Genomic DNA, 13,725 nt, shown 5'->3' on the forward strand with positions numbered 1-13,725 from the left:
GAGCATTCATTGGTGTCTTAGAGCATGTTTGCTTGCATTTCTGTTAGGTCCATACTTGGACATGGAATTGTTGGGCAGGTATGGAAATCAGTATGTTCAGCTTTAGTACCTTATGCCAAATAATTTTCCGAAGTGACTGTACCAATTTATACTCCCTCAGGGATGTATGAGAATTCTGGTTGCTTCACATCTTTGCCAACAGTTGGTATTTTCTAACTTTTTCATGTTAGCCATTCTGGTGGGTGTGTGATGATATCACAGTGTGGTTTTAATTTGCATTTCCCTAATGACTAATACAGTTGAGCACCTTTTCACATGTTTGTTAGCCATCAGTCTTCTCTTTGCACAGTGCCTGTTGAAGTGCTTGGACTTGAGTACTTTTAAGAAGTCCCTTAGGTGGCTCTAGTGTGCAGCCAAGGTTAAAAACCATCGAGCAATACCACAACTTAGCACCTGCTGTTCTGTTTCTCAGTGTTCTGTCTTTGAGCTTAGAGTATTTTGGATCTGAAGGGACCTAATGGACCTGGAGAAAGATAACTGTCACCCACCATGCCAAGATGAGCCTACCAGGAAGAAGCAAGAGATTGGAGCTGGAGTTTAGGCAGTTGAGAATCTTTGGGAATGTGGTCTCCACTTCAGAAGAGTTCAGAGAGGGCCTGTGGTGTCCACAGCTGCCACAGGCATTTCCTGACCACAAAAACGACCCCTTGCTGGTCACCCTGGAGCTCCAGGCAATCATGTGGAGGAAGTGGAGGGGCCCCATGCCAGGTACTTCCCAGTTTCCAGGCCAGCATGAGCGGGACCCAGCTCGTGTGGCATTGTGGTCAGGCTGAGGACAGTGGAGCATGTGTTCCAGGGACCTGGGTGGGGCTGAGGGAGGCCTGCTGTCTGTGGCCTGTCTCCCGGTTGAAAGAGCGGCCTGTGAGCCTGTCCCACGTGAGTCCAGGCCTGGCTAGCCCTTGAGTTCTGCGGGTTTCCATAAAGGTTCCAGTTGTTGTCTCCCTCAGCTGTAATGGTCTCCTCTTCCTCTGCTCCAGGACCTTCCTTGGTCACCCTACCCCTACTTGACCCCTTACTCCTCTGAACTCCTGCAGCACTTAGAGTGAGAGCACACGATGTGGCTCCTGATTACACTTTGCCTTCTATTAAGTCCTCATTGCATCATCTGTGCTCATCTCATCCCCCCTTCTGGACTGCAGCCTCATCCCAGGGCTGCTGGGTGCTTCTCTGTGCTCCCCCACAGTGGGTTAAGTGGCATTTGGTAACTCAGTGATAACATCCTCCAAATTGGAAAGGGAGGTGCAGTAAAAATACAAACCACACACAGAATCCTTCCCTCAGACTGGAGCTATGCAGGTGTCAAGCAGCGCTGCCCTGTGTGGGCTCCGTGTTGGCACATGTGCCACTCGTCTGGTAGGCAAGTTGGACCACCAGCAGGGGCTAGGATGCTGGTGCCTGACTGGGTGTGCATAGAGGCCTCTCAAGCAGAGGGGTTTTGCACACCCTGATGGAGTTCCCCGGAGGGCCCAGAGCCCGCACCGTGTGCTCCTTGAAAAGAGCAGAGTCCACCTTCTGCCGACTGAAGTCCTGCCAGCTGCCTGACGTGAGATGAGACGCAAGGAGGCACGTGGGCAGAGTTGACATTTTGGAGCCTGGTGAGCACAGAGCCAACTCTGGGCTCTTGGTTGTTCCATGTCCCCTGGATTCAGGCCCATCTTGGAAATTGCTCTGGACACAGAGCACTTCATGTCTGATAGTCCAAGTGCAGATGTTGGGGTTCCCTTGATTGGCCCCAATGGTAGCTTGAACCAACCAGCAACCAGAGTGCTGTCTGCAGCCTGGGAGAACACTCTCCCGGCAGTGGATGAGAGTTCTAGTTGCTTCAATCCTTGTCAGCGGCTGGCGTTTCCTGTCTTTTTCATATTGGCCATACGAGTCTCTTAAAAAGAGAGACCCCTCTCGTCCCACTGACCCTGCACCCCTGCCTCTCCCCTTTCACCCAGCCCCCTACCCAGCAGTCAAGCCCTTCAGTTCTCTCATACTGGTCTTCAGACTCTCCTTCTCCACTGGCTCCTGTAGTGCAGTATTTGGCATGCTCCCGTCTCCATCATCCCTGTAATGCTTCCCTCCACCCCCTTCCCCGTGGAGTACAACCACGCTGTCTGCCTCTCGTGGCCAAGATTCTGGAAGGAGACATCTCCTCTCTCCTCTTCCTTCTCCTCACCTGCTCATTTATTCAGCGAGTATTCATTTTACCCCTGTCTGTGCTGGGCATAGCAGGGTTCAACAGTGAAAAAGACTAGCTGGCCCTGCTCTCATGAAGCTTATAATGGAGTAGGGAAGACAGACATAAATCATTAACAAGTGTTTATGTAGGGGCTGCCACAGCCCAACAGCACAGGCCAGTTCTTCTCTGCCCTCACGCACCTGCAAATGTCTGCTCGTCTTTTGGGGCTCAGCTCACATGCCACCTCATCTGTGCTGCCTTCCCCATGCTGCACCCGTAGACAGTGTGGCCCGCTGGGCCCACAGCAGCCTTGGGTATATCTATTTCCCACAGAGGTTGAAATCCGAGGGCAGAGACCAGACCATGCTCAACTTGGAGCCCCCCTGCCTGGCACAGAGCCCAGTGCATTGGAGGTGCTCAGTAGATGAATGCAGGTCCCTGCCAAGACTGAGCCAAAGTGTGTGAACATCTCCAGGGCCTGAGAATCCACATCTTTCTTCTTCCTCTTTTTTAATAGCCTTTTCTTTCTTCTTATCATTATAAAATGGTCACAACCATGTGCATTTACTTAACAATACTGAACTTTACATTTATAAATGGTCATGAATGTAAATTTTATGTTACGTGTATTTTACAACAATTTTAAAAAACCATAGTGCAAAGATTAAGTACAAAAAAGGAGGAAAAGGTCCATATTATCAAGAAATAAAGGACAAAAGATTTGATTCAGGCAAAATTGGATTTAAAAAATAAGTAGTTTGGATTAGGGAAATGCAAATCAAAACCACTAGAGGGGCTTTCCTGGTGGCGCAGTGGTTAAGAATCCGCCTGCCAAGGCAGGGGACACAGGTTCAAGCCCTGGTCTGGGAAGATAGCACATGCTGTAGAGCAGCGAAGCCCGTGCGCCACAACTACTGAGCCTGCGCTCTAGAGCCCATGAGCCACTACTACTGAGCCTGCGCGCCACTACGGAAGCCTGTGCGCCTAGAGCCTGTGCTCCACAACAAGAGAAGCCCTGCAATGAGAAGCCCACGCACCGCAATAAAGAGTAGCCCCGCTCACTGCAGCTAGAGAAAGCCCGCGCACAGCAACGAAGAGCCAATGCAGCCAAAAATAAATTTAAAAAAAGAAAAAAAAAAAAAAACCCACAGTGAGATGCTACTTCACACCCTTTAGAATGGCGATATTGAAAAAAAGAAAAGAGGGACTTCCCTGGTGGCGCAGTGGTTAAGAATCCCGCCAGTGCAGGGGACACGGGTTCGAGCCCTGATCCGGGAAGATCCCGCATGCCACGGAGCCACTAAGCCCGTCGCCACAACTACTGAGCCTGCACTCTAGAGCCCGCGAGCCACAGCTACTGAGCCTGCGTGCCACAACTACTGAAGCGCATGTGCCTAGAGCCTGCACTCCGCAACAAGAGAAGCCACCGCAACAAGAAGCCTGCACACAGCAACGAAGACCCAACGCAGACAAATAAATAAATAAATAATTAAATTTATTAAAAAAAAGAAAAGAAAAATAACAAGTGTTGGTGAAGATGTGGAGAAATTAGAACCCCTGTGCCCTGCTGGTAAGAATGTAAAATGGTACAGCCACTGTGGAAAACAGCATGGCAGTTCCTCAAAAAATTAAAAATAAACTTACAATATAATCCAGCACTTCTACCTCTGGCTATATATCCAAAAGAACTAAAAGCAGTGTCTCAAAGAGATATTTGTATACCCATATTCATATCAGCATTATTCACGATAGCCAAAAGGTGGAAACAATCCAAGTGTCAAGTGTCCATTGACAGATGAATAGATAAACAAAATGTGGTATACACACACAATGGAATATTATTCAGCCTTAAAAAAGAATGAAATTCTGCCACATGCTACAACATGGATGAACCTTGAAAACCATTATGCTAAGAAGTGAAATAAGCCAGACACAGAAGGGCAAATATTGTACGATTCTGCTTATATGAGGTACCTAGAATAGTCAAATTCATAGAGACGGAAAGGAGAAAGGTGGTTGCCAACCACTGGAAGTAAGAGAGAATGACGAATTAGTTTACTGGGTTTGGAGTTTATGTTGAGGATGATGAAAAAATTCTGGGGCTGGATGGTAGTGATGGCTGCACCACAATGTATATGTACTTAATACCATTGAATTGCACACTTACAAATGATTAAAATGGTAAATTTTATGTATATTTTGCCATAAAAAAGTAATTTGTGTATATTACAGACATTTTAGAAACTACTGATAAGCACAAAAGGGAAAAATTCAAATCATTCATAATCTTACCAGCTAGAGAAAGCCCGCTGTTAAAATTTCAGTGTGTGTCTTCCATTCCCTTCTTGTTCTCTCTCTCTTAAAACAGAAGTGTGTGTGTGTGTGTGTGTGTGTGTGTGTGTGTGTGTGTGTTGTGTGTATGTATGTATCTATCTTTGGAGACCACACTGGACCTACAGAAAGTCTCCTCACGTCTGTCTCTCGACTGTTCCCATTGATACTGCTTCCTCCCTTCCAGCCATTCAAAACAAGGCTATCCCTGTTCTGGACGTCAATCCTTTGAATAATTTCTCACACCTAATTTTACTGCCCTGTACCTCTAGGGTTACACTGCTCTGAAAATGCCCATTTCTTCCATGTGTCTGAAAATATGGTACAGAGCAGCCTCAGTAGTATGTTGGAAGGGGTTGGAGAGAACAGCGAGTGCCTCTCCCACTTTCTCAGGTACTGCACGTCTTAGATACGTCCATCTGAGCATGTCAGCTCTCTTGGATGATGCAGTTGTTGTGGTTCCTGCAAAGGTTACTGACAGCTAAAACCCCAAGCCTGTTGGTCAAGGCTGCACTTGGCCCAGGTCCCCATGCCCTGCCTTGGTGTCCTTACTTCTTGGACCTGGTGCTGGACCTCACATTATCCCTGTTGATTCTTACGCCTAGATTCAGCTTCTGCAGCCAGTCAAGAGCCTGTGGCCTCATGCCCTGATGAGCAGATCTACCCTCTCCACTGTGAGGGAGCTTGGAGAAGAGTGAAGGCCCCATAGGCTCTACCCCTGCTGGGCCCTGGGAGGAGCAGCCTCTTCCTTTCTTCCTCTCTTGAGAAGTGGGCCTCCCTCTTTACCCCAGGCACCACTCTGCCCTGCACAGCAGTGAGTCAGCAGGAATGAGCCAAGCTGTCAGAGATAAGGGTGCCTTCCACCACATGGGCTCTGTGGGCTGAGGGGGCTGCCATCAGGCCTGGCCCCAGGGCCATGCCACAGCTGTCACACCTTGTAGCAGTGCCCCCAGGCCCCTACATTTGTTACCACACATTTGGGCAAACTCCTTCCCTAGCTTTGCCACCTGGTCCAGGAGCCAGGACATAGCCAGCTTCATTGGCAGTGAGAGGTGAAGCAAGAGGCCACAGCCACTCAGGTGACTAAAGTTCATGTCTGTGCCCAGCCTTCATTTATTTCCAAATCCAGCCACAGATGTGAGACCCTTCTCTCTTGGCTTTGAGGCCTCCACAGAAGGGTTTATTTAAGGTTTTAACCAGAACCTTTATAGCCCAGTCCTGAGAAGATTATCTTTTTATTGCAACTTTGATTAATGATTGATCAAAAAGAGATACTAGAAACACTGAAGAACAAATTTGCCCTAGAGATTACAAAGGTCTACATCTGCCAGCCTTGGGGACCTGACCACCTGCTCCAAGGTCAAACCACGGTAAGGGTGCATCGGAAGACCCACCCCACACACAGTCAGTCTCTGTCTCACACACACAGAGGAGAAAATACAGACGTAAATGTCCTTAAATCCTTTTTGGAATTAGCAGGGACAGAGCAAAAGGACATAAGGGCTCTTAATAGAATTTTTCTTTCTTTTGTTTCTGTTAATGCGTATTACAAATTAGCATCTTAAAGGGAAATTTGGAGTGTGAGGAAGAGAAGGGGTTGTGTGAGGACCATGACCTGGGCTTCCAGCAGACCTCCAGCCCCAAAGAGCTGACATCTGAAATGTGTCCAACACCAGGCAGGGAAGGGGGAACAAAGTTTCACAAGCACTTGTGGGAAGAGCCTTGGGGAGTGATTGGGCGGTGCTCAGCTGTGCTCTGGCTGTTTTGATGGTCTCTGAGGCTGTGAGTCCTAGTGGGGTCCACAGGCCACATCAGAATCAAAGGGCCCAAATCTACCACCTCAGAGACTGGGGAGCCAGGAATCTGCATTTTAACAACCTCCCCTACCTGGGGTTCAGCCAGTCCCCACCCTCTGTGAGCCCCAGGGAGCAGGGTACTGGCTGGAACACTTTTTTCTTGCCCCTCAGCTCCTCTGGTGCCCTGGGGCATGAGGAGTGGAGAGCTGGCAGAACAGCTTCTAAACGGAAACTGGAAAATGAAACTGGAAATCACAGCCTCACAACCCAAAGAGCTGGGGTTTCTTTTCCACAGGGAGAGTCCCCGAGGGAGAAAGAAGCAGAGGAGGGGAGAGAAGCATGTTTAGTGAAGGCAGCAAGGTGTTCCTTAAGGAGCCTAGCACTGGGCACACTGATGCAGGGTTGCGACGGCAGCCTGCAAGGCGGGCAGTGCCAGCAAGGACGGCCACAGCGCTGCACCCACTTCCCCAAGGCTGGCTGGCTGCCGTCAGCCCTGGAGGGCTTCCTCTCCAGCAAAAGCTAATTTCACGCTTTATGCTGAACAACTATTTTCAGAGGTACTTTAGGAAGGGCTCTGGCTCTCGGTTAATCTGAAAATGTTTAATTCTGAAAACGCTTCTCAGAATTGAACATTTCATACCAGCATTTCATCCCAGCAGCTTCATGCCCCGCTGGCTACCTTCACCCCCCTTGCCCCGCCGGGGCTCTCCCACATGCACATGTAGGACTTTGATGAGGAATGGAGGTGCTTGAGTTTAGCTGAGGATCAAAGATCAAACACCCTAATCTGCCCTCCCCTCTGGTCTCCTACACCACACACACCTGAGTTTGTGCTCACCCAGGCACAAACACTAAAAGCAGCTGCCGCAAAAGCACCGCTTGAGGCAACTTTGAAGATACTTAGCAGAGCAGCTTTCATGGAAGCAGATTTCCTGAAGGGACAGGAATGCGGGGGAGAGGAGGGCAGTGGGATAGGGACCAAGAACTGTCCCTACCTGCTAACTCCACACCATCCTGGCTTCCTCAGCCCCCAATCCCACACACTCCTTCTTTGATTAGTATCCTGAAGGGGTATCCTCTCAAAGCACGCTGTGTTTTCCAGCTATTCGTGTAATTATTTGCCTCACGTCTGTGTCCCTCATTGGAACTAAACTCCTCAAGGCCTGAAACATGGTCTGTGTTATTTACTGCGGTATCTTTGATGCTTTGAATAGTGCCTGACTCTTGGTAGGGGCACAAAAAAGTGTATGTTCCATGAGTGAGGGCAGCCTGGAAAGACAGCACTCCAGCAAGGGATACGCACTGGCATATCTCAGTGTCCAGACCCCACCCCAGGCCCTCAGAGTGCCTTCAGCTGAGGATGCGGTGGACAGATAGACGCCCCAGCTCTGCTGCCCGCAGTCCGCAGACCCTTGCCCATGGAATGCTTTAACTGCCCCATGTGTACAGGCAAAGGCTTAGCAGGAGGAGCTGGGAGGTGTGGCGTTCTTCTGTCACTCACCCTCCATGGCCCTGGCTTTGCCCCCCTTACCTGACAGATGGGCTCACATAGCCTCTTCCCAGCAGGCCAGGACACCTGTCTCCCTGGGCTACCCAGAAAAGAAAGGCCACTTTATAATATTTTTTATTCTTATTTTTTTATTTTTGGCCACACGGCATGCAGGATCTTAGCTCCCCGACCAGGAATCGAACCTGCACTCCCTGCAGGGGAAGCGCAGAGTCTTAACCACTGGACCGCCAGGGAAGTCCCAAGAAAGGCCACTTTTAGCCTGTGGGTCAGGAGGAGACAAGCTGGGGTTGGGTGCAGGGAAGAGGGGGAGGTGTGAGTGATTAAAAAAAAGAGGGGGGCAGAAGAAGGATGCCAGTGAATGGTCCTCCGGGAGGAGATGTGGACATGGAAAGCAGCCCTCATGTCAGGTCCCACACCTTTTATTCTTCTCAGCCTCACTTTCTCATCCATAAATAGGATTTGTTCTTGTGTATATGCCTTGAGGGGCAATATAACAGGAGATAATAGGGCAGACTTTGGAATTGGGCTATCTGGGATAAAATCTCAGCTCTGCCTTTACAGACTAGTAATTGACCTTGAGCCAATTACTGAATCTGTCTTTGCCTCATTTTTCTCTTCTGTCAAGTGGGAACAATTATAGTGGATTCTATGAGCTAATTCATGTTCCTGACACCTGGTGAGGGCTCAGACATTGTTAAGCTATGATTACCTTAGCAAGGCTTGTGAGGATCCAACAAGATGGCAGATATGAGCACAGTTCCCAGACTCGAAGGTGCTGTACGAATATGAGGAAAGAGGAGAGTGTTATTTTGGAAATAGTGAAGGCACAGCTTCCCTCCCACATTTGCCTGGGGTGGGGCAACAGTTTTACTTATTTAATGTTAAGCTAGAAGATGCACCAAAGGAAGGTGAAAAACTGAAACCGCCAACCGTTTGAGCTGTAGGCTGCACTGAAACAGCGTGGCCGGTGCAGATGTTAAGGGCCTGGGCAAGGCCCACTTCCTCCCTGCGTGCCGTGGGTCTTCCTCATACCAGCAGCTTCCCGAGGCTACAGGAAGTGGGTCCAGGAACACTTGAGGGTGTGTGCAGGGAGGCTTGGGCTGGAGGTCGGCAGCTGCTGGGGCGAGAACAGAAGCCTTTCAGATCCTTGGTGGGTCCTGGGGTCGCCTGTGCAGTAGCCCCTGCCCTCTCCCAGGGACGGGAGAGGCCTGCCCAGGATGGGTGTGTAGCCGACTCCCCGCCAAGGCTCTTCTCTCTTGAGGTTGCAAGCCACTGTACAAAAGGCATCCAGCCCGAGAGAGGCAGGCTGGAGAGGAGAGCCGAATCTTTTCTCAAAGGAAATGCAGTTGTGGTTTTGAGATGTTCACTTCACATCTGTGGTTGGCGTTTCCCAGAGTTCTCAGAGGTGAATGCAGGGTCAGCCCGATGTCGCCAAATAAGGTTCACCAGTGACCTTAGCAACAGGCTTCGCTGCCCATTGGCTGCCACTGCTGCTGCCAGCCAATGCGGCCTCTGCGGGCCAGCGCTGAAGCTGGACTGAAGCTTCCTCATGTGCAGGGATCCAGCTGCTCCCTGTCAGGAATCACTGCACTTTGAGGCAGCCACAGATAGGTAGAGAGCTCTGGGCAAAGGTGCCAGGGTGCCAGGACTGCCTGGGTGCCCACGTTTCAGAGTCGACCAGGCCAGCACTCCAGTGAGTCTTCACACAGCACCGATCTGCACCGTCAGCTTGACGGCCTGCTCCCAGCTTGCCAAGAAGAGTTGTTCCCTCCCACTCCCACCTTGTCCTAGCTGTCAACCTTGGAACTCCATAGCTCCTGTTTCATAGTTCTGTTCATTCCTCCTTTGTGCCAGGCGCTCTGCTAAGCTCCTTCTACACATTATCTCTTTTAACTCTCTCAATAACCCTGTAAGTGAATTAGCCGCATTTTACAGATGAGGAAACTGAGGCTGAAGAAGGTAACCGGCCCAGCATTGCACCAGTAAGTAGGGAAGCCACAATTTAAAGCCAATTTAAACAAATCCAGATCCTACACTATTAGCTGTTGTACTATATTGCCAGTTGCTCCGTGTCTGTGTGTCTCAGTGTCTTCATCTGTGGCATGGGATGATAACACCTACCTCACGGGTATGGGGTGTGGATTACGTGGAGTGACTTAGGTGCAGGAACCTAGTGCAGAGTGGCGGCTGGTCCCGTGGCACACCTTGGCACCTGTAGGCTTGGAGCCTGGTAGGTGTGCTCCACAGGCACCCTGCACGTTCCTCTCGCATGGAGTGTGCTGCTGAAACATTGAGATTTGTGGACCGGACTTCTCTGTGGCCCTCATGTTTGGTTTCCACTTCCTCATTCTCAGCCTCCTCCCGCTCTCACCCAACTACATCACTGAAGCAGGGAGGCTGGAGAGGATCCTGCCGCGAGAGGCCCCGGCCTGTGAGTGCCGGAGGGGACAGGATGGCTGGGCTGGAGGGGGCAAGTTTGGAGGACCGAGCGTAGGCCAGTCAGACTGCAAGGGCAGGCATCCCTCATTTCCTCTATCCCAGATACAGCACTGCTTCCCTGAGAAACATTTTCAGAATTGAAAAATACGTAAGTGATCTGGTAAAGATGAAAATACATGTACCCTGTAACCCAGCAGCCCCACTCCTCAGAATCTGCTCTAACCAAAGTCTCACTCAGGTGCACCACAATATTCACAAATAAATTGAGCAGTATTCCTGCAGTGAAAATGAATGAACTACTGCGACCTGTAATACTGTAATATTGGATACTAATACTGTAATAATACTGTGACTCTCGTCAACATAATGTTAAATGAAACTGCAGAAGAATACACACAGTATAATTCCTTTCATGAAAAGTTTAACAACTGGCAAAACTGAACTGTATTGTTTAAGGATATATGCAGAGGAGGTAAAACTATAAAAAGCACAGAAATTATTATCACAAAAGTCAATTTAGGGGACTTCCCCTGTGGCGCAGAGGTTAAGAATCCACCTGCCAATGCAGGGGACACGGGTTTGAGCCCTGGTCCGGGAGGATCCCACGTGCCGCAGAGCAACTAAGCCCGTGCGCCACAACTACTGAGCCCGCGTGCTGCAATTACTGAAGCCTGTGCTCAGCAACAAGAGAAGCCACCACAATGAGAAGCCCACACACCACAACGAAGAGTAGCACCCGCTCTCTGCAACTAGAGAAAGCCTGCGTGCAGCAGTGAAGACCCAATGCAGCCAAAAAAAAAAAAAGTCAATTTAGTCATGAGCACAGGGGAGGGTTGGGGTTGTGATAAGGAGGGGCATAGGGGTCTTTGAGGGCATTGGCATTGTTTTATCTCTTGACCTGGTGATGGTTATACAGATATTTGCTTTCTATTTTATACTTATTAAACTAAACATATGCTTTGTGCATTTTTCTGCATAATTATTGTTTTGCAAAAAAAAAAATAGTGTACGTGTCATTTCTAGCACTGAACAGTGCAGTGAATGGACAGGACAGCAGAATGAGCTCTACCCCACATGAGCCTTTTTTTGGAATTTGGCATTCAGGAGTTCCACACTGTTTGCTGAACCACAACTTTTACTGCAGATGAGGAGCCTTGGAAGAAATGGAAGATAAAAGCCATTATGCAATTTAGGATTGAAGGATATCCTTTGACATATCACTGCAGCTGGGGACGATGAACCAGTGCTTGTGGAAACAGGGACCGGATCACACCACGGTCAAGACCTGGCTGGACTTGAGGGGATCTGAAGGGGCAGAAGGACACGTGCAAAGACCATACCTGGGAACCAGCCTGCTTGGCCCCCACAGAGGGTTGATTCAGCTGGAGTTCCCATCCCAGGATCCCCTCTTCAGGGATGTGTATATTTGTTGATTATCTGCCATATGACTGACCCCTTCAGAACACTGGAAGAAAATGGCCTTCAGCAGTGGCTGAGACAGGGCCTTTTAGGATGCACAATAAGGAGTCTAAGGCTACAGGATGAGGCTTTCCTGACTCTGCCTCCTAGGGTGCTGGCATTTCTAAGCTGGCAAGCTTGTTTTATTCATCCTTATTTCCCTAGCCTGGAGTAGGCCATGAATGACAGTTAATAAACGTTTGTGTGTGAGCCAATGTGTAGAATATATGCTGTAGAGAGTAAGGCCTCATCAGGTCCCAGAGAGGCAGCCTACCAGACACCCTGCTTCTCTGGTCCATCTCCAGACATCCCAGCCAGCTACAGCAGACTTCCTCAGGAGGTACCCAGGGCTCTGGCCCAATGGCAGCCTGTCAGGTGTTAAAAGATAACCCTCCTTTTTCTTCTCCAAGCTAAACATCACCAGTTTCCACAACCATTTGTCTTATAGATCCAGTATTCTGGTTATCCAGTCTGGAGAGGCAATAAGAGGATCCAGACATGGTCTGAACAGGCAGAACCATGGATGCAGATGGCAAATTTGGGTTTGTGTGCTTTGACCGTCAGTGTATTCAAGCTGTGATGGTGACCGCTGCTGGCATGGCCTCTGACATGGTAGGAAGGTTCAGGGTCACTGCTGAGTGCCTTTCTTTCTTTCTTTGGTGTTCTCATGGGCTTTATGTAGACACTTTTTTGATATAAAACCCCAAGCTGTAGTCCTTGTCACAGTGTTGTATTTCTCCTCAACTCTCCTGGAGACTCCCTGAGAGCTGGCTAGAAGTAGGCACTCCATAGATATTAGCTCCTATTATTTACTTTATTGTTTTCTTTATTTGAATGAACAATCATGAATTCAGTGTCATTTATTGAGCATGTACTATATGTCAGGCACTGCTAGGTGCTGGAATATAGCGGTGAACAGAATATGCCTGTCCCTGCCCCCAGAGCTCCCAGACACTCTGGGAAGACTTGTTGATTGAATGGTTGAACTCACTGTGATCCACACCACCACCACCACCAGACATTCAGACATTCATTGGGTGCCCTCTGTGTGTTCAGCTCAGAATACATCCTCCCTGCCTTCCAGTGCTGGAATGTGGGAGTTGTTGAGAAAGACACCACTGTGGGAGTGAAAAAACACTAGACTTGAAATCTCTAGAGATCAAGTCCTAGCTCTGCCACAAACCCATTGTGTGACCATGGGTGAGTTGGCTTGACCTCTCTGAGCCTCAGTTATCTTGTCAGTGAAATGAGAATAACAGTACAACCCTCAGAGGCGAAAGAGGATCAAATAGGGTCACTACACTGCACAACTCCAGGGGGGTGCCGTTCAAATTTTAGTCTCTGCAGCTGCTGGTGGCCTAGGATTAAATGAGACCACTTTTGCTGTGCGACCTGAAGTTAACAGTCAATAAACGGTAGCTATTGTTATGTACAAGTTAGAGGGAAGCAGGGTTCACTGCAGGCCAGCAGGCTGCATCGGATTTGGCCAGGCTTTGTTCTTCAAGGAAGGGCAGGGCTCTGAGAAGTACAGTCTGTGATGCAGGCAAATGCCAGGAGCTAGCGACTCCCAGGGCAGGTCTGGGAGAAATGAGGCTGGTGAGGGAGGTGGTAAGGAGAAGCCACTGGAAGCTGAGCATGGAGCAGGGATGGATGAGACTAAGACGAATACTTTAATTATTGAGCTGCAGAGAATCCTAGAGAGCATCTTGTCCAGCATCCAGTCTCACCGGGCCAGCAGAGGCCAGGGCGGGAAAGTAGTTGAGTCTCTCCGAGATCCCGCAGCAAGGGCCAGGGTCAGGACTCCTGCCTGTGCAGAACCCAGCTCAAATGACTCTTCTAGCACAGTTTGTGGTTCTACAAAAGGAAGTCCCTGGCATTTTTCACATATACATATATATATATAATTTTTTCTAAATGTAAAAGTACTTATAAGTCATTGTAGAGCATTTTTAATTTATACAAAT

At 49.1% G+C, this 13,725-nt stretch overlaps 1 protein-coding gene across 5 annotated transcripts in view; it reads left to right on the plus strand.

Annotated features, from left to right (window-relative positions):
• LOC309622816 (uncharacterized protein) overlaps positions 1–13,725 on the plus strand; it is a 99,170-nt gene that overhangs the window by 46,969 nt on the left and 38,476 nt on the right. Inside the window, exon 3 of one of the 5 annotated variants that reach the window (XM_082379027.1) lies at positions 5,164–7,523. The exons of the other annotated variants lie outside the window; for them this stretch is intronic. Coding sequence (XP_082235153.1) covers positions 5,164–5,256 — 93 coding nt within the window. The 3' untranslated portion in view covers positions 5,257–7,523. Of the gene's footprint in view, positions 1–5,163; positions 7,524–13,725 lie in introns of those variants that run through there. 5 annotated transcript variants of the gene reach the window in all.

The sequence above is a fragment of the Balaenoptera borealis genome, assembly GCF_965194805.1.
Source record: "Balaenoptera borealis genome assembly, chromosome: 2".
Lineage (NCBI taxonomy): Eukaryota > Metazoa > Chordata > Mammalia > Artiodactyla > Balaenopteridae > Balaenoptera > Balaenoptera borealis.